At 45.2% G+C, this 27,353-nt stretch overlaps 1 protein-coding gene across 18 annotated transcripts in view; it reads left to right on the top strand.

The window, feature by feature from the left end:
* Positions 1–27,353, top strand: part of Dcdc2c (doublecortin domain containing 2C) — a 75,031-nt gene that overhangs the window by 29,098 nt on the left and 18,580 nt on the right. For 11 of the 18 annotated variants that reach the window (XM_063262307.1, XM_039112713.2, XM_017594301.3 and 8 more), the window contains exons 9-10: positions 9,307–9,375; positions 15,413–15,454. In XM_063262307.1, the coding sequence (XP_063118377.1) occupies positions 9,307–9,375; positions 15,413–15,454 (111 nt within the window). Of the gene's footprint in view, positions 1–9,306; positions 9,376–9,625; positions 9,695–9,826; positions 9,947–11,855; positions 15,384–15,412; positions 15,455–27,353 lie in introns of those variants that run through there. The other 7 variants (XM_006239958.5, XM_017594297.3, XM_017594294.3 and 4 more) reach the window with 4 other exon arrangements.

The raw sequence follows: 27,353 nt of genomic DNA, 5'->3' as shown, positions 1-27,353 counted from the left end.
TTGCTCAAGATTGACACCTCAGTGACTATTAAGGCTCCTGCCATGCACACAGCCCTTCAGCTTCATCCATGGGAGAATGGAATGAGAAATAAAAACAGTGTTCTCCATACACTTACCCATAGATGGAGGTGACTCATGAGGATGGCCAAGGAAGGGCTCCACACTGGGTACCTGGTATAGTGCCCTAGGTCTGGTCTCCTCTGCAGGAAGAGTGATGAATAGAGAGTCTCAAGATAGTCTCAAGGAAAAGGAGGGAGAAGTAAGAAGCATGGAGAAGGGAAGGGATGGTGACTTTGGGGCTTCTAAGCTGATGACTAGATAGAGGGAAAACCAGTGTGAAAAGGGAGCCAAGAGAGGGCTGCAGGTGTGGACCTCAGGGAGCTGGCAGGTGCAGGGAGGAATGGGAATGAAAGGCTGTGGTGCTAGCAAACTCTGGCCTCACCTGCTCCATAAGAGTTTCTGATTCATTTCAATAGCCTGCACCTGGGCTTCCCTCATTCTGTGAAGGATTGTTCTAGGTAACCCAAAATCGTACAACTTCATCCTAACTGTCCACCACAAGGTGGTAAACACCACCTCCTGTTGTTAGCCTTGGGGGTAAAAATGTATAATCTGGGAAAGGTGGGTATTAGCATGTGGGCCCCACTTACACGCCTCTGAGCCAGATAGGCATAGCTGCTCTTGGAATCAAGGGCACCACCCGGGGAAGCACTGGGTCCTCCCACTTCTTGGGTAACCCAGCACTTGAACTTGGCTTCTGGCTCTGTCATGCCCCTCCTATAGCATGGTTTTAGCATATTTCAGCCATTTGCTGGCTTCCCACTTCTTGGGCATGGGTCCTTTCCCAGTGTGTGTCTGGCTTCAGTTTTCAAGTTACAGTGTTGTTATTTACTCTCCCTTTGACATGACAAAAATGAGCAGATTTGGTCCCTCCTCCTTTTTTTTTTTTAATTCAACAAAGCTTTATTCGTTATTTTTAACTTATTTACGAATGTACAGTCACTTGAACTATTTACGCATCTTCACCAGCAGGTGGGGGCTTCTCTCCCTTGTGTTCCTGTGTAAATTGCTTGGGCTCTGTGCTTTGAAACCAGCTTTATAAGTGATTTTCTAGGCAGCTCCTGCAGGGAACCCCAAAGCCAGGGAACCCCAAATCCTTAGTCTCTCAGAGACTGCCGCTGGGCGGTAAGATCAGACTGGGGACTTGCACACAGGTTGAAGTGAGCTTGTCCTCAGATTTACCTTTGGACTTCTTTTGGCCTTGCTCCTAGACTGATTTATTGGGCCATTGTCTGTCTTTTTGTCATCCCTGAGTATCAGACTCAAACTCAGAGAGCAGTGACAGCCACTGCAATTTCACTAGGATGTTGGACAAAAAGCCATTTTTCTTTTCTTTTTCTTTTTTTATTGGATATTTTCTTTATTTACATTTCAAATGTTATTCTGTTTCCTAGTTTTCTCTCTGGAAACCCCCTAACCCATCCCCCGTTCTCCTGCTTCTGTGAGGAAGCATCTACTCCCTCCCACCTCTTGACTCTGGCATTCCCCTACAAGCTTTTATAGGACCAAGGGCCTCTCCTTGCATTGATGCCTGCCTGACAAGGCCATCCTCTGCTACATATAGGGCTAGAGCCATGGCTCCCTCCATGTGTCCTCTTTGGTTGGTGGTTTAGTCCCTGGGAGCTTTGGGGGATCTGGTTGGTTGATATTGTTGTTCTTCCTATGGGGTTGCAAACCCCTTCAGCTCCTTCAGTCCTTCCTCTAACTCCTCCATTGGGGACCCCGTGCTCAGTCCATTGGTTGGCTGAGGGTATCTGCCTCTCTATTTGTCATGCTCTGGCAGAGCCTCTCAGGAGACAGCTATATCAGGTTCCTGTCAGTATGCACTTGGCATCTGCAATAGTGACTGGGTTTGGTAACAGTATGTGGGATGCCATTTTTCTTTAAAACTCTAACCATTTAAATATTTTTGTGCCTTTTAGAATCTCATTGTAATGAGAAAATTGTTGCTCTCTCTACAATCACTTTTATGTGATGTTGGTCCTTGTTATTGATGCATTATTTTATATGTTCTGTGTTATAAATCAACATCTCCAGCATGAATTTTACTATTTATGTCCTTTTTATTTCTTTTTAAATGCAGGGTTTCACTGCATAGCCCTGACCACCCTGGAATTAGTTATGTAGATCACAGAGATCCCTCTGCTTCTGCCTCCCAAGAGCTGGGATTAAAGTGTCTACTATCATGCCTGGCCAACCCCACTGTAATTGAGGATACAGTGTACAGTGGATCTGTGCACTTCAGTTACAAATGCATTTGACACCCATCGTGTTTGACACTGTGGTGTGGTTTTTCTCACGGTAGTATAGTATGGTCTGAGAGGAAGGAAAGGGCCAGGCAATAACTCAGGGTTTCCTCTGGAATGAGCTACTTTGGAGGAAGAAGAGTTAGGCAGTTGAGGGAGGTGGTCTCTCCCTGTACTCTCCCTGTACACCATCAGTCCATAGTGAGAGATGCTTGGAAACAGGATTATCTACTGATTTTTCTCTCCCCTGGGAAGGGATGGGGGTGCTGCAGTGAAACCAGACGTTCTGTTCTAATGGTCAGGTGACAATGTGAGTGCTGGCTTTGCAGAAGCAAGGGGGTGTGGCATGGAGACCTCCTAAGGGTGAGCTGATCAGCTGACCTTCATCTGTGTTTACCTGAGTGACCTGGGAAATTGAAGGAAGAGGTTGGTGATCAGGCCTTGTTGTCTGGTGGTGTTGGAGAAAGTGGGTGTGGGAGGCTTGTTTCCTGCAGAGCACACTGGTTAAGTTACTTCACTCAGTGTACACCACTAACACCACCAGCACCATGATCTCATTCCTCCAGTGTTTATGAAATGCAGCAGAAATGGGCACAAGAAACTTTGTGTGATACGGTCAGTAGACACAAAGTGCAGTCAGGCAGAGGGACACTTAGGCCACATAGACAGACTCCTTCCTCCACCCTGGGTTCTTCTGATCTTTGGAAAGACTTGAGATTTGGATGTCTAAAGGGCATGGGTTTCTCTGGAAGCAGTATACACCTCAACTTCTTTTTTATTTTGATAATGAAAATACCTTGGCCTCCAGGGCCACTGAATCATTGCCTTTTCTTTGTCCAGAGTCTAGAAACTTCCCACAGAACCCAGTACCTTTCTGTCATTCTTTGGAGACATTTAAATCTGCACAGAGGCCAAAGAAGGGATTGCAGATGATTGCTTGCAGGATAGGAAACATGACTTTAGAGGCTGATTGTCAGTCTTCTGTGTCCAAGTTCATTGTGCATTTAAAACTTTTTTTAGATGAAGTCTCACTATATAGTCCTGGCTGGCCTGCTACTCACAGAGGTCCACGTGCCTCTGCAGGCATATGTGACAAAACCTGGACCCTTCCAATTTTTACTTTATTTATTTTGTGTATGTATATGGGAGTCTATGTGCCACAGTGTGTGTATAAGTCAGAGGACAACCTGTAGGAATCTACTCATTTTCTATGTGGGTCCCGGGGATCGAACTTAGGTCATCATGCTTGGTTGCAAGCACCTTCACCCACTGAACCAGCATCTCACTGGCTTTTCACTGTGTATTTTGACTCAGATTTCTACAATGTTCCTATCTTTTGCCTTTAAAAAATTCCTTTTTAAGTTGTGTCCTCATATATTGATAGAAATTTATGACTACGTCCACATGTTTTTGATCATGCAGGCCTCTTCTTTTGTCCTCCAACTTCTATCACTTGGCTTCTACCAACAGACATATTTACAGTTGACTTCTGAAGAGCCTAGTTTACAAGCATACTTTAAAGAGTTTACATTATATCCTAACTTTCAACTCAGAAGTTCATTTTTAAGTTTTATTTGTTCTAATTTTAGGTGTATGTGCTCATAGTGGCCAAAGAGGTTGGAACTCCATGAAGCTGCAGTTACAGGCACTTGTGAGCCACCTAACTAGGGCACTGGGATCCAGCTTGGGTCCTCTGCAAGAATAGTATAGCCCTATCATCTGGGGCTCATGATGGCACCAGTCCTTTTGATTCCTGCTGTCTTTTCCTCTCTCTACTCTTCTTTTCTCCCCTCCCCCTTCCAACTTATGCATATCTTCATATCTTCCTGCTCTTTTAGTGTTTAGAGCAGTGAGCCATAACCGGGCTATAGTCTGAATGTTCTCCTTGTTCAAAACCACCAAAAAACTTAGTTTATTACCTTTGAATTCAGCCACTCAATTTGTTTTTCAAGACAGGATTGTACACGTGTGTGTGTGTGTGTGTGTGTGTGTGTGTGTGTGTGTGTGTGTGTGCAGCCTTGGTTGTCCTGGACCAGGCTGGCCTTGAACTCAGAGATTCACTTGCTTCTGCCTCACTAGTACTGGCATTAAAGGCACGCACTGCCACCATCCAGCTCACATTCAAAAGATTTTTAACACATAGTCGAACTAGCCAGATTATGTAGCAGGAAGCAACATGAATGACCTGAAGTCCTCTTGCCTGTAGGGTCTTTGTTCCACTTTGAAACCTTATTAGCAAAGTTTTCATTGTCTGAGTTCTCTTGGAGTTCTGCTTTTCCAAACTCCTACCAGAATGTTCCACTAAGCTCTGGTTACAGCATTCTATGGTTTCTTTATCCTGTAGCTTCTTCAGTTCTTCCTTATTCCCCCACAAATCAGTTGCAGAAAACTATGACCCACATGGTCAGGTTTACCACAGCAATAATCTGGCTCCTTGGTCCAGTTGTCTGCATTTGTTACTTTTCTCAATGCTGTGAGGTAGTGAGAGGCACAAGAACCAACTTAATCAAACAATCTTGGTTGGGAAGTAATAGTGAATCATGATGAGTTGGTCACGTTTTATCTGCACCCAGGAGACGAGTGCTTTGGCATTCATATGTAATCACCAACGTTGAAATGATGCTTCATTTAATGATGTCGTCTTAATGAGATTTTCTATTGCTGTGATGAAACATTATGGCCAAAGCAACTTGGGGAGGAAAGGATTTATTTGGCTTTTGACACTTCCGTATTGTAGTCCATCACTGAAGGAAGTCAGGACAGGAGCTCAAATAAGGCTGGAACCTGACAAGAGCTGAGGTAAAGACGATGGAGGGTTGCTGCTTACCGGATTGCTTCTTATGTTGCTCAGTCTGCTTTAATATAGAACCCAGAACCACCAGCCCAGGGGTGGCACCACCCACCATGGGCTGGGCCCTCTCCCATCAATCACTAATTAAGAAAATGCCCTACATCTGGATATTATGGAGGCATTTTTTCTCAACTGAGGTTCCTTTCAGATAGTTCTAGTGTGTGTCAGGTAGATATAAAATTAGTCAGCACAGCTCTCAAGTGATGAGTAATGACATCTTTCATGGATACGATTGCAGTTTTTTAAATGTGTTTAAGGATAGACCGATTTCTACAGTTGCAGACTCCCTCTGTGCAGATATGGTTTTAAATTCAATCTGCACATAGTTCTATTTCAAAAGACAGGGATTTGTGCTATTCCTAGGCGATAAGTCCTCCAGGTGAGACTTGGGGAAGGTAGATTGACAGAAACATGAGGGACTGAGCCTGATATCTGGTCTGTGTAGCTGAGCCTAGGCCAATGGTAATGAGCAGAAGCTTGTTAAGCTCCTCGTTCTGGAGGATGGGAAGTCCAGTGTTCAGGTATTAGTGAGTGACTTCCTGCTATGTCATCACATGACGGAAGGTGAGGGTAAGATAGTGAGATGGGGAAACTGCTTTCGCACAACATCATTGTGCTGGGACACTCACACCCACTACTGTTAATGAGGGTGATTGTTCATCAGGATGGTGGGGAGGGACAAAGACTCAAGCCATGGTGCTGATGGCCGTTGGAGTTCAAAGAGTCACAGTGGAAGTCGAGTCTTTGCTTTGACACCAACACAGCACATTCTGACTGCACCTCCTGGGCTTATCAAGTTTCCCTCCACAGAGTCAAGAACAAGTCGCTGGCTAAGTTGAGATGATGGTCTCATCAGGAGAAGGTCAGCACAGGTTCCTGTTCTCTGAGGATTGCCTAATTAGAAGACTTGTGTGGAGTAATGAAACCTTAGAGCTTTGGGGCCTCTAGGTATGGAGAGTGGATCAGAGGAAGCCAAGGGAGCTCCTGTGGGTATTTGCTTTAGTGAATTGATTAAAAACACAATTAGCTTCTGCATTCAGGCACACCATCTGCAAAGGATGGAGCGCTCACAGAGCAGACTAAGTGTGGAGCATGTAACTGTCACAGAGCACCCGAGATACATGCAGAGGCCTCGGCAAGATGGAAGGTTCTAGAGGTAGCAGGTTCAGCTCCTCTGGTGTGATGAGTATTTCCGTTCTCCCATCACCCCTCCTGGCTTCCTCTACACACTGACGACTTTGGTCTCAGGCTTGCTAGCTCAGGGGGCTGCCTCAGCTCTGTGTCATGTATGAGGCAAGACTGCTGTTGAGGAGGTCAGAGGCTGCCTCATTTCAGTAGAGACACATTCTAGTCTGTATCTAGACCATTCTAGTCTGAATCTAGTCCTCCTAATGGCCAGGCAGAGGCATTTGTGCCCTGATGGTCAGGCAGGTTCACTTCTGCGGTCTGACTCCCCTGAAGTTTATGACTGATAAACTTGAAAAATAGTTGCAGCTTAGTTTTTAAACAAAGAACAAGGTAAAGGCTGGCTCTGCGATTGGCAGTGTCACGTCAGGTGGTTAGCGTTTATCAGAACTCATGCTCTTTTCTCAGCACCGGGGAAAGATGTCTGTCCTTCTGCAGCTTCCCTAGGCTTTAAACAGGGGCACTGACCCCTAAGAACCACTCAGAAGCTTTGAGCTTTAATAAGGTATCTTGTCCCCCATCCCCCATATCCAACTTCTCCTGCTTTTGGGATCTCTCCTATCTAGAATGTCAAAGCCCTCTTGTTGCAGGCGAACATGGACCCTGCTTTGGCCTCTTGCCAGGGGCAACAATCACCTATCCAGCAGGTGCAGAACTGGCTTTTCCAAGGAGTGGCTTCTCCTATCTTCCTCCCCCTTTCCCATCATGTCATCTGCTGGTGCTATTCCTGAGCCTACTTCCACACTCAGTATGCTCAGTAGCTCTACATGGTGACTTTCCCTCCCACTGGTACCTCCAGCCACTCTTTTCCCTCAGAACACTCTCCTCTTCCAGCAAGTACCTTGCTGAGCCAGCACCCGACTTTCCTTCTGCCTCTGGTCACATCTTTCTAGAGTTTGGTGAAGGGTCTGCATTGGGGCTTCTTTTCCCACCTTGTAGGCTCCTAAGACTCATCTTCTAACTCTTCCATATCCACATAGTGCTTTTGGAGCTTACCCACCCTTTCCCTGAGCCCATCACTCATTTGGCAGCATCTCATGGCCCGAGCTTTGCATTCTTCCTGTTCCCTGCTCTGACCATCCTGCAGTCCCAGAGCATTGTGCCTCACCTGGGGTAAGTTTTGCAGTGCCGGCCAGGCTGTGGGCATGCACTTCCAGTTCCTTTTTTGCTAATTAGCGTCCTACATCCTTCACATTTTAAGTCATCAGAGGCAGGCTTTCACTGGCCTCTATGTTAAACACTGTTTTGCTCCCCCCTGGCCCTATGTGTCTCCATCACACTCTTGACAGTTCCAGCTCTGTATTCAAGTACTGATGGCTTAGTGAGTGTTCATTTCTCCAGATGACTTGAGCTTCTTGAGGATGTGTTAGTTTGCACTCAAGATCTCTGGCATCTCTAACAGAGTGGGATTCAAAAGCAGTGGGTGTCCCTTTTCTGTTTATTGGATGAATGAGTGACATAGCATTGGTTGTCACATCAGATACCCTTTGAAGAGTTTTGAAAAATCTGTTTTTAGGTAGTTTGCACAGTCCTTGCACATAGGATTAGGGTTACTTGTTTGTGAGACTGTAGGAATGTAACATCCATGCCACCCTGGTCTAACTAATGGTGAGCTAATGAGATTGGGGCAGCCATGCCCCTTGACTCTAACATAGCTTAGGACAGTTGGCAGCAGGGTCCTCAGGGCTTTTTACTCAGGGTAGCTCTTGGACTGTTTTCAGTTCTTTACTGTTTTAGCTCAGGTGTACTGTGTGTCCTGCCTTCCCCTGCCAGTGGGGACGGTTCCAGACTCTTGCCTTGACTCTGTCCTTTGCAATTAGGACAGTAGAGAGAATCGTTCCTCATTGGGTGTCCTGGGTGATGTGATGAAGGGACAGGGTTCTGCCTAGCCTCCTGAGGGCATGTGGTACACACACGTGGCTTGCTGCTGTCAAGTCAGCCTGTCTCAGCAGATGTGACACTGAAATGCAAGTGGCCCACTGACAGAACTGCTCAAATGAGAGTGGGGAGAGGAAGAGGGTGCTGAACACTGATAGTTGCCCCCCTGCCTCTTTCTCACACATCCCGCAGAAGCTGAGGGAGGGCACGTTGCTCTGAGACGCTGAGAACAACCAGGCTGCAGAGGGTACCTACAGAACGGGAACAGCCCTTTGGCTGTCGTCCTGTAGGTTCACCAAGAATTAAGAAGGAGCTACTGTTTGCTAACCAGAGGCACCTGGCATGGCCACAGCATTTTAAATTAATGAATCAATCAATTACAAATATTTGTTGATATGTTTGTATTCATGCATGAGGGTGTGTGCTTGCCACTGCATGAGTGCAGAGGTCCGGACAACTTTGGGTGTCAATTGTCATCTTTCACATTGTTTATAGAGCATCATTTCTGAACCCTAGGCCAGTTGATTCAGGAACTGATGGGGAAGTCTCCTACCTCTGTTTCCTGTCTCACAACAGGAGCATTTGGAGTACAGATATGCACATCGGTGTCCAGTTTTTATATGGGTTATGGGGATTTGGACTCAGGTCTTCAGACTTACGCAGCAAGTGTTGATTTACCCACTGAGCCATCTCCCTGGATCCTTATTTATCTGTTTGTTTGTTTCAGGTTCAGGGATATGCTATGTAGTCCAGGCTGGCCTTGAGCTTTCCCTAGAGCCCTGACTATCCTCAAATGCATGGTATTCCTGCCTCGTTCTCTTAAGGTCTGGGATTACAGGTATTGGGGTTACACGCCTGTCTCCTGGCCTTCCTGTTTTCTCTCTAAAGATTTCTCCGTTTCCTTGGTGGAACTACTTGGAAACATGGAACAAGCAATCCTGTATTCGGAAAGCCTGCACTTCCCACTTCCAGTTCTGTCCGCACGGAACTGGCCTGCACAGGCACAATGGGTTCCCATGCTCTCTGCTTTGCAAAGGAGTTTGGCACTGAGCATGGGCTCAGCTTGACCATGTCCTTTCTCCCCAGGCACCGGCTGAAATTGTTAAAGAAATCGATGAGATAGGCAGTGGCAGCCCTGGCCTTGAAAGCGGCATGGTGAGTGAATTTCCTTTTACTTTTGACAACAGCATTCCAAACCACCTTCTTGTGATAGGCTGGGCAGAGCTCCTGGTTGATGGTCAAGGATCTGGGAACACAGGCTGGTCCCAGATCACAAACGCACAACAGGGTGGAAGCACTGTGTATTTCAGGATGGCACAGGGGTAAGTCTAATCTCCTCTGTGCCTGTCTTAAATATCCTTTCACTGCACTTCCCATCAACATGGCGTAAGCTTTCCTCCAACAGGTTTTAGGCTATAGGCAGGTGGGGGTGGTGGAGTACAGCGGCTTCTGGGAGGGTAGCTTCCTGCAATGAGACAGCCATCCACACTTACCAGCAGGTCCTATGTCCACAGCCCTTGTCTGGGAGGTCAGACCGTGTGGTTACCAGCAGATGGCGGTTCAGGTTTGTGCAGGACACAGATTTCTGCCTGTTCTTCCTGTCCAGGTGTATTGGAAACATCGTCTGGGGAGGCAGGTGTTCCGGGGTCTCTTGAGTCCAGGTGGTGACGAGTCTACATGATATGTACACACTGGGAAAACAAAATATACTTTACCTATGCAGTCATGATTATGTTGCTAAGGAGTGAACGCCGTGGTTTGCTTTCAATGTTCTATCTCTAGGTGTTTTTCAAAGTAGTTTATGTTTCAGACATTTGGCCAGGCTTGACATGGCGTCTTCCTCAGCTGCAAACAAACATGGGCTTCAAGGATGATGGAAGGGCGCCAGAGATGCCCTAGAGTTCCTGTGTTTTCCCCCCCGAGTTTGGCAAGTGGCCTTTGAAGGAAGTTGAAGGAGCCACAGGACGTTTGTTAGGTTTTATTAGACACACTCGAGGAGCTTGGGAAATCTTAAGGAGTCAGAAAAAATGGCATCCTCATAGAGTATACCCTTCTTCTGTAAATGTCCCTAAAGGGCTTGGGTTTGGGGGTGGTTTTTAGTGAGGGGGTTACTGGGTGTAACTGGTGGAATTGGGGGTACTTTTGAATGAAGAACAAGGGTTAATTTTAATTTCTCGGGTGTTGTGGAGTGAGGCTATTCTGGGAACAGGCGTAATAAGAAAGGAGGTTGCCCCAGAGAATCAAAGGTTAAGGGTGAAAGGGACGACTTGTTCCCACAGGGATCATAAAAAAAGAGATGATGCTCTTGGGTTTATGGCAGGGATGCACATACATCTCAAAGCTCTCCTTACAGGGCATTTGCACCATGTCCACCCTGTCACCCTGATTCACGAGGGGAAATCTGGACAGGCCCCTAGGAGGGGTTTCATGCATTGGTAACCTAGTACTAGCCTATGATAGATTTAATTTTATAGAAAGATTCAAAATATCTCCCTTAACAAGAACACTGTTGCAGGAGTAGCTGCATATATAAGTATCCCATCTCTAGAGAAGGGGCCAAGGCCTAAGCTTTGGGGTGGAAGGTGGCAGAGAGTAGGCACTCTTCCTTCTGCTGACAAGCACTAGGAAGGTTATATGGGCAGGGCAGGTCAGGTCAGGTCAGGGCAGGGCAGGGGGGACATGCTGGGACACCCTGAGTACTTCCAAGTGCTCTATGGGCATACACTAGTGCTGGCCCAGCTCTTTAAAGTAGACATCAAAAACAGAAGAAAAAGAGGGAAAACAACAGAAAACAGCTTGTTAACATCTCAGTATGAAATCAATGGATTTCAACCCAGATTTGAACCACACCAAAGTCTGAGTAGTCCCTGCAGTGAACCCCACCGGTAACTGGTTTTTCTTCTTAATAGATCTCTGCTGTCGGTTTTCCCGGTCCATTTCTCACAGACAGGGGAGAACCAACTGCCTGATGTTCTGCTGGGTGTGTTTGGTTTTTCCAAGTCTGTGCCCTCTCCTTGCTTCCCGGCATGCTCTGCACGAGTGTCTCTGCTGTGCTCTTTCTCTTTTTATTGGTGTGAAACACCCCACAAATTTGAAATTGTTCGACCCTAAGATCTTCCAAGCCATGTCTTGGAAGGTTCTGAGTGATCAAGCGTTTGTGTGTATTATCATAGTGAGCATTGGCTCCAAGAAGCCACTCTCCACTGGTTTTCCTGGCCAGCAGGCCATTGTGCTATAGGCCCATTCTTAATGAGTCGTTCATTGGTGAGTCTATTTGTAGGACATTTGAGCCTGACTGGATTAAGTTTCTTAGACACGGTAGTGCTGGCTGGCCGGTGTTAAGATGGATGATGATGTCCCTTGGCAGCTGAAGTGGTTTCATCATTTCACATGTCTTCCAGACTTGTCTAAAAACTTTGAACTACTTGTGACAGAGTCATTCAAATTAAAACATACAATCCAAAAATAAAACGCTAGTCACCCCGTGAAGCTGTAAGAGACACTGTTAGTATGAACAATATCTTAAAATATATTTCTGATATTCGATGGCAGATTTTTCTATTTTTTTTGATGGTATCGATAGTTTTTAAGTACCGGACCCAGCGGCATTGCTTACACTCATGCTCTACACACAATCTATTCCAAAGACAGTTTCAGCCACCACACAGTCCGTCCTGGAAGCAGACTCCCTCTCCTCTGACTCCTCCAGTTTCGAGGATCAGCGCTAAGCCTTTGACAGCCTCAGCCTGAAGGAGCTTTTCAGATGAATTTGTTAGGATTGAGACCCTCCTTAGGCCCAGGAGTTGTGGACAAGTGTGTTCATTTTGTTATATGTGTAAAATAAAAATAAAAAAAAAACCTATAGAGCCATGTGTCCGTGTGAGAGTTCTTCCTCCTGAGGACCCTGGAATAGGTGTAGTGTGCAGTCACCCACCGCCCTGACAACTGTGCTCAGTACTGTCCCCATCATCAAAGCGGAAAGTTACTAACATTCACGGATGGGAAAAGCCCTTCTGTGAAGTAAAAATGAAATGGGTACTTTGTCCTTTCACATGCTCCAACTTGTCTTCATTGAAGGTGACTTTAATTACACTGGGTGAGTACTATTGCGCTCAGGTGGACTGGAATACTCCCCAGCTTTACAAATCACATTTATTCGTGCTTTTGTTTACTTACTTGTTACGTGAGGAAGTACTGTGGTGCACATGTGGAGGTTGTGTGACAGCTTGCATGAGTCAGTTCTCTCCGCCCAGTCTGTACACCCTGGAAATAGAGGTCAGACCATCAGGTTGGTGGGGAGCACCTTGAGCAGTTGCACCATCTCACTAGCCCTGCTCTCCAGCTCGCAGTGTCCTGATCTGTGCAGCACCACTGTTAATAACTTGTACAGAAGCAATGCTTTACAAGTCTGTACTACCTGATCATTCTGTAAAACCAGATGTAAAGATTTTGGAAACATGAATTTCCTTTTGAAATAGAGAAGAAAAGTCTGATTGGCAGTATATGCCCAGACAACATGATTAGGACTCTGTGGAGAAAGCCTGCATTCCCCACCCCTCTCCAGTGGGGTCTGCAGGCCAGCTCTGTAGGGTGCCACAGAGAAAGCCTTCCACTTGGAAATGCTAAATTTTATGGGACTCCAAACGTTTCCTGACATTGAGTTGCCAATCTTTAATTTTTTTTTTTAAGTTTTACCTACCTTGGAGATCCTATATGAAAATTTCAGGGGCTGGAGGAATAACTTAAAATGTCTGCTCTGAAAGCACAAGGACTTGAGTTTAGATCCCCAGCACCTACATAGACACAGAGAATGATGGTGTGCACACTTGTCCTCGGTGAATGTAGTGAGCGTGTGGGGTGCGGTGTGGAGCCAGGCAGAGTCTCGACGCTTCCTGGTAAATCATCCTAGTAAAATAGATGAGCCCCAGGTTTGGGAAGATCCTGTCTTAGAAAATAAGGTTGAGAGAAATCTAGGAAGATACCTTACATTGACCTATTGATCTCTGATATTTATATGCATGAGTAAACATGTATGTATACCTGCACATACCCACACAAACATGCATACATTAAAACACACACACACACACACACACACACACACACACACACACACTCCCCTCTGAGAGGGAGCATAGGAAGAACTGACTTTAAATTTTAGATGATGAGATTCTCTCTCCCCAAACACAGACTTTGTAACTTCTTGCTCATGTTGTACTGTACAAGCTGTCTGTCCTGTCCTCTGTCAGTCCAGTTTTGACACCCTCCATAGGTGTCTGCCATCTTCCTATGTTCTCCAGGTTCCCCCATGAAGGTTGCTCTCTGCTAGTCCAGCCTTCACACCCATCATTGCTCCCTGCAGAGTCTGCCTTCTTTTCTCGGCTCTCTGGATTCCCTGTGTGTGTCTCCATGGCTCTCCAGCTATTTACTCTTCTCATGCCATCCGGTCAGTCTAGCCCTTACTAGAGTTATCTATATACCTGAGCTGGGCTCTAGTCATGTCCTTGTCATCTTCAGCACTCCTCCCATTCCCAGGCATGCAGAACTAACTGATCTTGAATCTGATGGAGAACTTGGCAGACACCAAGTAAACTTTGAGCAGCCAGGAAAGCGGCGTGGGGCCAGTTAAAGGCAGAGTGCACTACAATCAGGTGTTGGTCTCAAAATTCTCTATCACGTGTAAGGAATGATCATCCCCAAAGACATAATGGTTTTCTAAATGGAAAACCAGTCTTTTGTCTTTGCAAAAAAATTAATGAAGTTAAAACTCAACCAAAGCAAATAAGAAAGTACTTGTGATGTGAATCAATGTTTCTTAATTTGGAAAAGCTCCTAATGTCATGAATACAGTCCCAGCCCAATAATAGAAGGCAGATGAGAAAAGTAGGAAGCTCGCTGAAATGACAGCTCAAGTTCTAATCTCCATGTCCCAGTCCTATTTAAGGAAGAGTGAGTAGGCAATGTGGTGTTTGCTACTTGACCCAGGTCGATAATGCCCAGTGCTTAATAATAATTTCTTATAGAGTGTCCTTGCAGAGAGCTGACAATATTTGTGTAAATATAGAGACAGAAAAGCTGTAGTACTTTTTAGGTTGGCTTGTGAATTGGTGCAGACTTTTAAAGATTATATTATAAAGGTTAAATTATGTATATGTGCATATTTGCATATGGGTTTGTACACATGTGTATGGTGCTCATGAAGAGCAGAAGAGGGCACCAGATCCTCTGGAGCAGGAGTTACACACAGTTGTGAGTATCCCAACATGGGTGTTGGGAACCAAATTCTGGTCCTTTACAAGAGCAGCAAGCACTCTTAAACCCAGAGACATCTCTCCAGCCCGTTGGTGAAGCCTTTCAGAAGTGGAATTTTGCTTTTTATTAGAATTAAATCCACACAGTCTTTCCAAGCTACCAAAATGATTACTAGGAATTGCCCACAAGTATAGTAGTTGATAACAAGTGGTAGAGACAAATGTGACATTCACTCATGTAATTTGTGACTCTGCCATAGAAGGAACAGAAGAGCAGTTGACAGTGAAAACTGTCAGTTGATCTGGACGTATGGGAGGGTGGAACTTCTCAGAGGTTAATTAAGCAAAACCAAACCAAAGTGCAACAGAATAGAAGGCTGTTACCTTCTTGGGGCTGTGACCATGTGCTGGTAGAAAAACACATGGAAGGAAGACGTTGGTGAATCCTGCTTTCGGAGACTCTCCGCCCATTATGGCCTTGAAGGCAGAGCACAGTTCACAGTGGTGGGAGCACATCGCATGTCAGGAAGAGGATATAAAACTGGAACCAAGGCAGTGTGTAACCTTCTCACGTGGCCCAGTTCCTCTACATCTAATCTGCTAAAGCTGCCATGGCCTCTCTAGGCAGCCACAGCAACTGGGGAGCACATCTTCAAAACATGAGCCTGTGGACACACTCAAACCCCACAAAACATTTAACAAGCCAAACATAAAAAAGTGTTTAGAAAGGGAAAAGCATATGCTGAGGGAAAAGGGAGGAGGAATTAGGAAGAACAGGGCAAGCAGATAGCAGCCTGGAGCAGGACTTAGCATGAAAACTTGTATTTTTGATGAGGAAGAATTTGAGCTGAGAACGGGAGAAAAGCCAGGGGAGGCTAAAAATTTATTTATGGTACCTTTCTTCAGATACTTGTTGACCATATATTTCTTTTTAATAATAGGAAAAGGAAATGGAAAGGCTTTATGAAGATATTGACAGAAAGGTTTGTATCAACAAACTGTAGCTTTGTGTTTTTCATGAGGAAGACAGGGTACTCCCTGGATCCTCAAACCTATCAGGTGCTTCCTAGGAATGCAAATTCCTTACCTGTCATAAATTCTGGCCCAGTTCTTGAGGTTAGAAAACAAAGTCAGAGGTAAAGAAACACCCTCATAGCCTTCCAGACAGGAAGATGCTCTACGGGGAAGACAGCCTTAGGCTGCACTTCCAAAGAGTTTTCCCTGAGGAGGCACACTTCAATTTCCTAGGCAGGGGTAACAATTTCATGTTTTCCTTGCAGCGTGTGCTATGAGGGGCATGTTATCTCCCCTAGGTGTGTGTGTAAGTCCCAGATAGTGTCCCCTCACCTTCAGTTCTGCAGCAGCTCTGTGTTAAGTAGGATTCAATTAGCATGGTTGCTATGTAAATGTTGATAATGGCTTTTGATTGAGTGTGTCTAATTTATTCCACTGACCCTTCGGTTCATTTGGGCAGTTTATTGTTTCATCGAGAACATGGAACATGTATGCAAATGTAAGGTCAGTTATATAATCAAAGCTACCATGGGTGGCTCAGCCTAGAGCCTTATGTTGGGTCCACAGTTACCAGGATGGTGGCTATTGGAACTCACCTTAAAACCTCAGGTTCTACTTCTTCCTCTGTTAAAGTTTCATTACATAATCGTAACAAAATCTAACTCCAGAGTGTTCATAAAACCTGCTCAGGGCTGTTGCTTTCTTTGTATTAACTGATTTCTGTTACCTTTGTATTAACTGGTGGTGGGCGACTAAGTGAGCTCCAGGCTCCTTAGACTATAATGTGTGGACAACCATGCTAGGAGACACTGGTGTGCTGTGTCAGCTCTTCTCTAGGGGTCGCTGTGAAGTGACTTGACCTCTGTACACCTTGTACTTTAACCACTGTTTTCCATGTTTGTAGGCTCCAGGGTCAGTGAGACCCAGACCTATAAAATGTGACCTCTCTGTGTAAGACAGTGATGATGTGACTGTACTTAGATACTGTTAAGCCACACAATGACTGTTTGTGTACCTCTGCTCGAAATCAGGCTGGTGGTCATTAAACCCTGAGTTAAAAAGCAGGGCATCAGCTCTGCTATTGGTCATCCTGTCTGGGGAACAGTGCTCAGTCTTTCCAACAGGGCTGGAGAGACAATGGTGTACATAGTGATTCCTCATCTGCGTAAATGGATTAAGTGTCAAGCAAGCCTTTGGAAAAGCCATCGCTTGTCTGGCATATGTGTTATTTGCTCCCCAGGCCAAGGCAGAGCTTCTCTGTGTGGTCCTGCCTATCTGGAACCCACCCTGTAGACCTTGAGCTCACAGAGATCTGCCTGCCTCTGCCTCCTGAGTGCTGGGATTAAAGGTGTGCACCACCACTGCCCAGATGTTATTTGCTCTTTTATTCAGAAAAAAAAAACTGCCAGAAATTATGTAATGAAAAGATGAAGCAGTCAGGAGGCAGAGGCAGGTGAGAGTTCAAGGACAGGTTGATCTACATGGTGAGTTCCAGGGCAATCAAAGGTATTTGGTGAGACCCTGAATCAAAAACAAAACAACAGATGATTTCAGATTCGGAGCAGCGTACGTAGAGTGTGAGTACTGGGTAGTTGTGTCATTTTGAGTTTTTAGTTCCTGTGTTTATGAAAGTAAACAGAGGTAACTCCCAAATGATGAAGCCAGTCCACATTTCCCAACAGGGGCGAGTTGTGAGTAATCGTGGCATGCCATGGGACTGCCGGGAGGAAAACAGTGTGAGGGGTCAAGTGTGCAGCACCTGTTTCTTCCGCCCATAACCTGTTTTCCTCCACTAGAAGCAGTTTATGCTTCGAAATGTGCTTCAAGATTGGTTTCCATTGTTTGTCTTTCCCTCCCTCTTTCTCTCTTTCTCTCTTTCTCTCTTTCTCTCTTTCTTTCTTTCTTTCTTTCTTTCTTTCTTTCTTTCTTTCTTTCTTTCTTTCCTTCCTTCCTTCCTTCCTTCCTTCCTTCCTTCTTTCTTTCTTTCTCTCTCTCTCTCTCTCTCTCTTTCTTCCTTTCTTTCTTTCTCTCTCTCTCATGTTTTAAAAAAGATCCTCCAGAACTATTTTGACAAATGTGTGCTGGACTTGGAAGTACATGCCTTTAACCCTATCACTTGGAAGGCTGAGGCAGGGGGATTTCTACTTCCATGGCAGAATGGGCTGCGTCGTGAAGATTCTTCAACAGGAACAACAACAAAAAACCCGGACCAACCAACCAAACAAAACAACCCCCCCCAACACACACACACACACACACACACACACAATCTGAGAAACTAAAGAAGACATCATTCCCTAATTATGTAACTAATACTAATACAAATATGACGTAACTTCTAATGTTAATTCTGTGAACTAATATTGAGGTCATTTTCAGTGTTTAAAATTTCATTCCTGATCTTCATTGGAATGCTCTTACTGGTTTGAGATGGGTGACGCTCAGTTCATGTCAGAAACACTAGCATCAGTGACAGACTCAGAGTAGACCTTGCACCTCCGAGCTCCCTCAGGGACCCTTACAAGTGTTGTTCTGTGGTGTCATCTGCTTTGACATTTTTAGATAAAGATTAAAAGGGGCAGTTTCAGTTTTTGTACTGAACAAGCACTCAGTTGATATCTTACCTGCTATATTTTTGTAGTTACAATTAAAATCAAGAAAGAAACCTGTAAAGGAAAAAAGGAAACAGACTGAAAACAGGAGATGACGTTTTATATTACCAGTCTAGGTGTGAGATTTCTCTACTGCTAGCCTGTCCTGTATTTGTCTTAAGAACTTTCTAGATCATACCATCAAATGCGGGCCCTGGGCATAAAGGTTTCTGTTTCTATCATACAATATGACTCCCGGACCCTTTCTGATGTCTGAGCAACCATGCTTGCTATAGTGACAAGTTCAGGTGCAAAGAACAGAGATGGAAAGATTAATTGTGCATGTTTTCAAGAGGCTTCAAAATCAATTATAAATTATTATGCTTGAAATAAGTTTTGCTAGCTGAAAACGAGTACCTAGCATGAGATTATCACTTTAACTCCCTTTTATATAAGTTTGATGACAAGGCTAAGCCTCTTCAAATGCACATGCTTAGGCTAATGCCAAAGCTGGTTGAACATCATAGGCAGAGTGTTTTCAGTTTTCTGGAAAAGTAGTAGGTTTTTTCCCCTCCCTTTAGGCATCTGTATTTTGGTGTATCCATAAACAAATGTGGAAAATCACCAAATAACAATGTGGGCACATGACTGGCATCAAATATGCCCTTTGGTATACTTGTAAACCTAAAACATGTGCATGCAGCTGTTTGAAATCTTGATGTCAAAATTGAAATATTTAGAACGTAATATAACTCTAGAATCTTCCCTGGTCTGACCTGGCAGTGGTGTGTTGAGTGTCCGGTTAGTTATCAGGATCTGAGGAAAGCGTTCCTCAGAGGCAGGGTTGTACCTTCTCTGCAGTGAGCAGTTAAGTGTGTTGGTAAGTTCGTCAGTTAATACTCCAGTCCAAGAATGTTCTGCTGGGCTATTGATGTAGAGAAATATTGTCAGGTGAGCAGTGGGACCCATGTATCACTGGGGGACGGCTGGCCCTGCTGTGCAGCTGTGTGTGATTTCTCACAGAGTGCCACCTGTCCTTATACATCTGGATTTCCCTATTTCTATGAAGGGAACGTTGGCTCCCACAGTTCTCTTGAGGAAACACCTTATCACACGCTGCCAAATCTCTTGTTCACCTGACTTGTTTGTTTCTCTAGACTGATCTTTAAGCATTTCCCCCCATCTTACATATTTGTTTCAAGCACCGCCTGAGGAAATGTGTGGTCTCAACACGCTGAACCTTGATGCCCATGGTTTTAAACTCGGCAGTATCAGGCTCAGCTTTGTTGGACAGTTCCTCTTGTCTAGCTTTGTCCCAGGACAGTTGTTTGCTCAGATTCATCTCTTTCCTTGCCAATAGCAATTTTCTAAAACAATTTAAAAAACCCCCTTCTTAATGATGAAATGGGGGGGCGCTTTCTAAGATTTAGGAGTCAGGGTCAGAGGGCTTCGCTCTTTCCTCCCTTCTCATCTATTTCATGATGTTGGCACCTAGGAGTCGTCAAAGCCACAATTTGACTCTGTGCAATGAGAAGAAAATTAAAAATTTAGAAGCTGTGGTGATGGGGCTGGAGGGGATGGCTCAGCGATTGAGGGCTTGCTGCTCTTTCAGAGGCCTGAGTTCAAGTTTATAGCATCTGTGTTATATGCTCACAACAGCCTGTGACTCCAGTGCCAGGGGATCTGACTCCCTCTTCTTGCTTCTTTCAGGTGTCTTAATCTCCCCCCCTGCAAACACCACACACACACATACCACGCATACACATCACACACACACTACAAAGATACTGCACACACACTGCACATAAAACACACACACTATACTCTACACACATGCATGTGTGCACACACACATGTGCGTGCACACACATACTCAATTAGATATGTTGGATGACTTGGCTGCAGCATTCATGGTTTATATCCATCAACATGAATGATATTTAAATGATTTAATAAAGGACATTTGACAAGTTCCTTCCCCTGCAGCTACTGTTGCAAATAATCAGTTAGTCATCTTACTGGAGTAAATAAAACGCGTGTACAAATCCCTAACAGTAATCTACTCCTGTACACTTAGTCAGTCAGTAGAGGACTCTTCATTTAATTGACACTGACAACAATGCCAATAAGACCAGTGTCCTTTTCTGATCCGCCATTGTTTCTGACTCAGGGTTTTTGTGATAAAATGAGCATCACATTGATGCGTTGATTGATTTTTTAAAATTCATTACCTACCCACCGTCCTTTCTGCTTTCCCCTCTTCATTATCTTGATGCTACTCTGTCGACACAGCTAGCTATTTTATTGCTCCTCTAAGAGACAGGGTCAATATTGATTGATAACGGGGTCTGGGAAGCTAAGTGTAACTCATCAATAATGCTAAGTGGGGTGATGATGAATTAAATATTAAGTGATGAAACTTTTAGAGAAACACACGTCTAGAAAAATGAAATGTAGATTTCTCTGTACTGAGACGATCCACTTGTATTTTCGCTTTCCTCTGAAGAGAATGCTTTACCTCCCCTACCTTGGTCATGTGTTATGACATGGCTGGTGTTGGGCAACAAAGCCAAGGGATGAGGTTGATGTCTTAGAATAGTCTGTCTTGTCCCATGGTGAGCCATATGGAGACAGTTGTGTGTCTATGGAAATGTTAGAAATCACAGTAAGTAAGGGTGCTACAGGAGGAGATTGATATAGTGTGTCTGGTCTGGGGCAGAGAAATAGCTGGTGGAAGGCCCCTGGCTGTACCTCAAGACTCAGCATCTCAGTTGTCACCTGGAATCTCTGTGTTTTATGCCTGGTTTCTAGCAGGGACTTAGCTTTTCATCCTGACTTCCAATCCTCAGTGGAACTGGATGCCCCTCCCAATACCAGTGGGGTCTGAGGATGTTAACGTATCTTCCATCCCGTAGATATTTACATTCCATGCCTACAACAGTGGCTCCATCCCAGCCCTGGCCCAGGACTCCCTCTCCACTATTCTTAGAACCATCTTCCTCTCAGAGCCATTACCTCTTGGCTGAGGGCTGGTGGAGACAATGCTTGTAGGACAGGCTGTTCCTGGCTCCTTCTGGCTCTTAGATATAATCGCCCTGTGTTTGATGGCATTGAAAAAGTAAAGGAGATAAGACTGAGCCCAGTGCCCAGGTAGGCACCTTCTCATCAACTGCCTTTGCATTTTCTCATCACCAGAGCTTTCTGCTATGGAGAGTTGATTTTAAGTTGGTGAATGGAATTTTTATTTACTTTGGGCCATCTACTGGGACATAGGGCCTCCCCTCCCATTGATGTCAGATAATGAAATCCTCTGCTGGAGCCATGGGTCCCTCCATGTGTACTCTTTGGTTGGTGGTTTAGTCCCTGGGAGTTCTGGGGGGTCTGGTTGATTGATATTGTTGTTCTTCCTATGGGTTGCAAACCCCTTCAGCTCCTTCCGTCTTCTGTCATTCCCCTAACCCCTCTATTGGTTGGCTGTAAGCATTTACATCTGTATTGGTCAGCTCTGGCAGAGCCTCTTAGAGCCTCTCCTGTCAGCATGCACTTCTTGGCATCAGCAATAATGTCTGTGTTTGGTGTCTGCAGATGATATGAATTCCTAGGTGGGGCAGTTTCTGAATGGCCTTTCCTTCAGTCCCTGCTCTACTCTTTGTCCCTGTGTTTCTTCTAGATAGGAACGTTCTGGGTTAATATTTTGTAGATGGTGGGTGGCCCCACCCCTCATCTGGGGAGCATGCCTAACCTCTGGATATGGTCTCTAAGGTTCTTGCTCCCCTTTGTTGGGTATTTTAGCGAATGTCATCTCTGTTGGGTCCTGGGATCCTCTTGCTTTCCTGGCATCTGGAACTTTATAGGGCTACCCCTGTTCCCCATTCCCCACTGCTACCCACCTTCATTCAATTTCCTGACTCTCTGTATTCCCCCTTCTCCTCCCACATCTGATCCTGCCCCCCCTTCCCCTCCTCCTGAGATACTATTAAAGCATCCTAAACACCTCTGCACCTATGTTCCTCTCTCAGCGGCTCCCCTGACTCCTGTCAGTCGCACCAGAGAGGTCATATCTCTTTCTCTCACTGCATCTCAGTTCTGTCTGCCCACAGTCACTCCTTGTGTCCTCTCCCATTGCTTCTCATGTAGTTCCACTCTGACACGTGCTTCACTGTCCCGACCAAGGCCACTTCTTGGCACAGTGACATGCCTGACTTTCGAATGCCTGCAGTTTCTGAAGTCCTACCAAGCAGGACACATTAAAATTAGTCCCTCCATGTGGCTTTGAACTCTCGGAGGACAGTGGCCACAGCTGACATTTCCTTGGCCAACCAGGACATGGCAGATCTTGGGCAGATGATTGGTTCTCAGAGACAACTAGTGGTTGGTTCATTGTGGCATTTGCAGATTTGTTTACATCTTTAGCTGCTGTGTTGCCGTCCTCCTTTGTGACGAGTCTCCTGATGAACTGCTTCAGCTTCGTAGACTGTTTTTGTTTGCCTCTCCTCCCTTTGGATTGCTTTTCTTTTCACTTTTTTGTTTTTGTTTTTAAATTTTACTTTATTATTTTACTTATTCACTTTATACCTCACTCATTGCCACCCTCCTGGTCTCTCCCTCCCCTAAGCCTTCACTCTCCCCTTTTCCTCTGAGCCTCCCTGGATATCCCCCAACCCTGGTACTTCAAGTCTCTGTGGGGCTAGGTGCTTCCTCTCCCACTGAGTCCAGACAAGGGTGGCTTCAGAGTCTTAAAGCTTCACTTCAAGGACCAAGGAAAGGCTCTGTAGTAGGAGTAGGCCTAGTTTTTACATTTGTGCCATCACATCTATACTGAACTCGATAGGCCACAGTTACCAGATTATCACTAGTGTTGAGTGGAAGATTGTTTTCCCCAGTATGAATGTTGACAGCAAAGGTAAGGACTTTGATTTTAAAGGCTCCTTTCCTTTCACTCTGTATGGGAAAGGAGACGGTGCTCTCTTGTTGTGGAGGCGATAAGCAGGCCTGACACATTGCTGAAATAGATGCATAAGAGTCATGGAACATTAACTCTCTCTAGTCCATCTTCACGGGCTGTTCTTGGATCCAAAGTCCGCCCGGTAGAGTTTTATGGCCACTGTCTCGTCTCTCCACTCTGGCCTCTCAAACAACCAATACAGATTGAGTGAAAGGCACCTGCTGCTAAACTGTGAGCAACGTTTCCTTCCCAGGTCTGATTTGGCCAGATCAGAGCATTAGTTCAATTTTAGTGTCAATAAAATTGAAATTTTAGATGGCAATATTGCCAGATCAAAGTGCCATCTCGTGCCTGCATTCCTAGCCCAGTGCTACCGTGGCACCTTCCCAAACACATTTTATGACATTTTAAGGGAAGTGACTAGGTGTATTACAAACAAACTTTTGGTGTTTAAGTTTGGAGGTAGGGGAGAGAGACGTCCTGGTTACTTAGAGGATATGGTCTGTGGTGCCCCATGCCAAGCAGAGAATCATTAGTGGGAATAGGCCAATGGAGTACAAATAATGGATGTCTTGGTGTGCTGGAGTTTTGTAAAAATGAATATTCTAGTTGTCTTGTGCCTCTGGGGGGCTTAGCACAGTTTCTCTCTTTCTTCAGAGACTGTTTCTTGGTGAGCTAGCTTCCTTGACACCATTCATGTCTGCCAGGCCTGTGTTGCTGGGGTGTTTTAGAGGATGAGCAGTGTAGGCTTTGTCTCGGCCTGAGGTGGCCCCCCAGCCTGAAGTATAGCTTCACTCTCCTCCCTACTGGAGCACGCTTTGGCTTCTCTCTGTCATTCCAGGTCCTCCCTGTTGCTATAGGTGTGCTTCCAGAATTCACCTTCGCGCCTTCCCACATACTGCTCGATCTGAAGCAGGCAAGGGACTCAGGTTGGACCACACCAGGCCTGGGTAAACAGAGATTGTGTGAGCGGGCTTATGACTTGTTTTCTACTCCTTCCCTGCTTTTCACTTACGTTCTCTGTAAATAGTTTAGGTGCTATTGTTCTAGGGGAATAAGAGCACCGGGGAGTTCACTGAACATTGCAGCTTTCTGGTTTCCTAACTATGGCTGTGGCGGAACAGCCTTGTGCACATTCAACCTGCTAAGCCAGAGACAGACTGAAGTCCAGCCCCAGAGTACCATATCTTAGGGATTCTTTTCTCCAGAAAAGAATCATTGTGCATTCTTTTGTTAATTAATTAATATTGGATATTTTATGTATTTACATTTCAGATGTTATCCCCTTTCTCCCCTCTCCCATTCCTCATTCTTGAGGCAGAGCTGGTGTCTCTCTGCCTTCACTGGGACTTGAAGAGTTTGGCATAAGTACATGTGTGCTCTGGGAAAGGCTGGTCATGCTCCAATTTTAATTTTGATTTCCAATTTTAGATTTTGGATGTCAGTCCCTGGGCAGCTTTCTCATATCCAGATTGTCTCTTTCCATAGGGACTCAATGGCTCTTAGTGGTCTCCTGCCACCATGAGCAGCTAGCCTGTGATAGCACGCTCACCTAGAGCTGCGGGGTGGTGGCCACCTTCTGCCTGTGCCCAATGGGTCAAACTCTTGTGGTACCTCCCAACTTTGGGTGTTGCCAAGGGCCACACAGTTGCTTTGAATAATTTAGATTATTTAGTTTTATAATTTCCATCTTTAGGAAGAACCACCCCCACATTGATTATATGGGGCCATACTTTTCTCCTTCAGCCCTTGTCTCTTTAAAAACCAAACTGTTAGGGGCTGAGAAAATGGCTTAGTGGGCAAATGCTCATTGCAAAAGCAGAAAGGCCTAGGTTCAGGGGGTGGAGGGATGGCGCAGCAGTAAAGAGCAATTGTTCTTCCAGAGGTCTTGGATTTGATTCTCAGCACTCACATGGTGTCTAGCAATTCAGCTCTAGCTTTATGGGATATAATGCCCACTTCTGGACTCTGCAGGTACCAGTCACACATATGGAGTATGGGCATAAAGGCACATAAAAAATAAAAATAAATCAATCTAAAGAGAAAAGAAAGCTCCAAGTTCAGGCCCCCCAGTACCCATGGTAAAGCTGGGCAGGGTGATATGTGCCTAGAACCCCAGTCCTGGGGGAGGCGGAGAAAGGCAGACCCTGCAGTTTTGCTAGTCAGTCAGTGTAGCTAAGAAGGTTTGGTAAGAGAACCTGTCTCAAAGAATAAGATGGAGAGCAATAGAAGAAGACACCTAAAATTGTTCTCTAATTTCCACATGTGAATACACATCTTCCGATCATAAGTGCATAGCTGTATAAAGCACCCCACATGATAATAGTGAAAATTTAAGGATTAACCTATCACTTGTAGACAATAAAGCTTGTCTGATTTAGTATCCAGTTTTAGGAATTTAGGGGAATACATGACCACATAATTGGCAGCATAGTCAAGGTACAGGCAACTCATAGGGTCCTTGTTTTCTCAGGGCCCCCTGGGGGAATCACTATCTTGTTATGTCTCTCACCAATAAGAAGATCTTTATTTTACTTTTTTTTATTGGATTTTTCATTTACATTTCAAATGTTATCCCTCTCCCCAGTTTTCTGTTCATAAACTCCCATCCCATCTCCCTTCTCCCTTCTTCCACGAGGGTGTTCCCCCACCCATCCACCCACCCTTTCCTGCCTCCCCATCCTGACATTCCCCAACACTGGGGGATCCAGCCTTGGCAGGACCAAGGACGTCTCTATCCATTGGTGCCCAACAAGGCCATCCTCTGCTACATATGCAGCTGGAGCCATGGGTCTGTCCAGCAGCTGGAGCCATGAGTCTGTCCATGTGTAGTCTTTGGATGGTGGTTTAGTCCCTGGGAGCTCTGGTTGGTTGATATTGTTGTTCTTATGGGGTTGCAAACCCCTTCAGCTCCTTCAATCCTTTCTCTAACTCCTCCAACGGGTACTCCATTCTCAGTTCAATGGTTGACTGTGAGCATCTGCCTCTGTATTTGTCATGCTCTGGCAGAGCCTCTCAGGAGACAGCTATATCAGGTTCCTGTCAGCATGCACTTCTTGGCATCAGCAATATTGTCTGGGTTTGGTGGCTGTATGTGTATGGACTGGATCCTCAAGTGGGGGCAGTCTCTGGATGGCCTTTCCTTCAGTCTCTGCCCCAAACTTTGTCTCCGTATTTTCTTCTATGAATATTTTTGTTCCCCCTTCTAAGAGCTTCATCCTTCTTGAGCTTCATCTGTGGATTGTATCTTGGGTAGTCTGAGCTTTTGGGCTAATATTCATTTATCAGTGAGTGTACACTGTTTTTTTAAAATATATATTTGTGATTGGGTTACCTCATTTAAGAAGATATTTTGAATCCCGAGGTTTTAAAATTGGATTATGTGAGACACTTGATTTTTCTTTTTATATTTCTTTTCTTTTCTGTTAAAAAAACCTTTTTATTGGTTCTTTGTGAATTTCATATCATGCACCCCAATCCCATTCATCTCCCTCTCTCCTTGTACCTGCTCTCCACCCTCACAACTCCCCTCAACAGAGAAAATTAATCTCATTGTGGAAATTGTAGTGTGTCACAGTGTGTCCCACAGTATACCCCTTTGTCCATACTTCTTTGATTGCAAATGTTCATTGCAATGACTGGTTGGTCTGGTATGAGGCCTCTGCCTTCTGCTACTATATCTGAGGTTCCAATATTGGAACCTCTCCGGGACTCCTCTCAGATATCCTGTTGTTGTCCTGTGTCATGGAGATCCTGAAGTTTTGTATCTGTAGGACAGGCCTCTTCATGCACTCCAGCAATAGTTCATTGATGGGATAGACATTGGGGTGGGCCAATTCAAAGCCCTGGATTGGGGCCTGAGAGGTATCTGAGCCTGCTCAGCCTGCCTGCTTTATTGATCGCATACCCTTGGGGCCAGCTCACCAGCAACACCTGCAGTCAAGGCCAGCTCTGCCCTGCTGCTTAGGCAAGGTGCAGGACCCACTCTCTCAGGTGCCTCAGACTGTGAGGGACAGGGCCAATTCTCCCACTCTCAAGACCCCAGGGCCAGCTCTCCCACCTGCTATCGATAGTGAGGGGAGATCACTGATTTTATTCTTATTGTAAGCTGTTATTTTTACCATTCAAAATAATTTGCCTTTCCAGATTTATATTAGACTTGGCTTGTTGACTTCTGTAGGAATCCTGGCCTGGGGAACAAAGATCTATAGATGATTTCTTGGGAGATTTTAGGTATTAATAATGTTGGATAGGATGGGCAACAAATGTCGACTGTCTTTCCACCATTTAGATCTGTGAACTTTTAAAATTGTTTTTTGGAGATAGGGTATC

The sequence above is a fragment of the Rattus norvegicus genome, chromosome 6 (genome assembly GCF_036323735.1).
Source record: "Rattus norvegicus strain BN/NHsdMcwi chromosome 6, GRCr8, whole genome shotgun sequence".
Classification (NCBI taxonomy): domain Eukaryota; kingdom Metazoa; phylum Chordata; class Mammalia; order Rodentia; family Muridae; genus Rattus; species Rattus norvegicus.
This window is presented reverse-complemented; position numbering and strand designations above follow the sequence as displayed.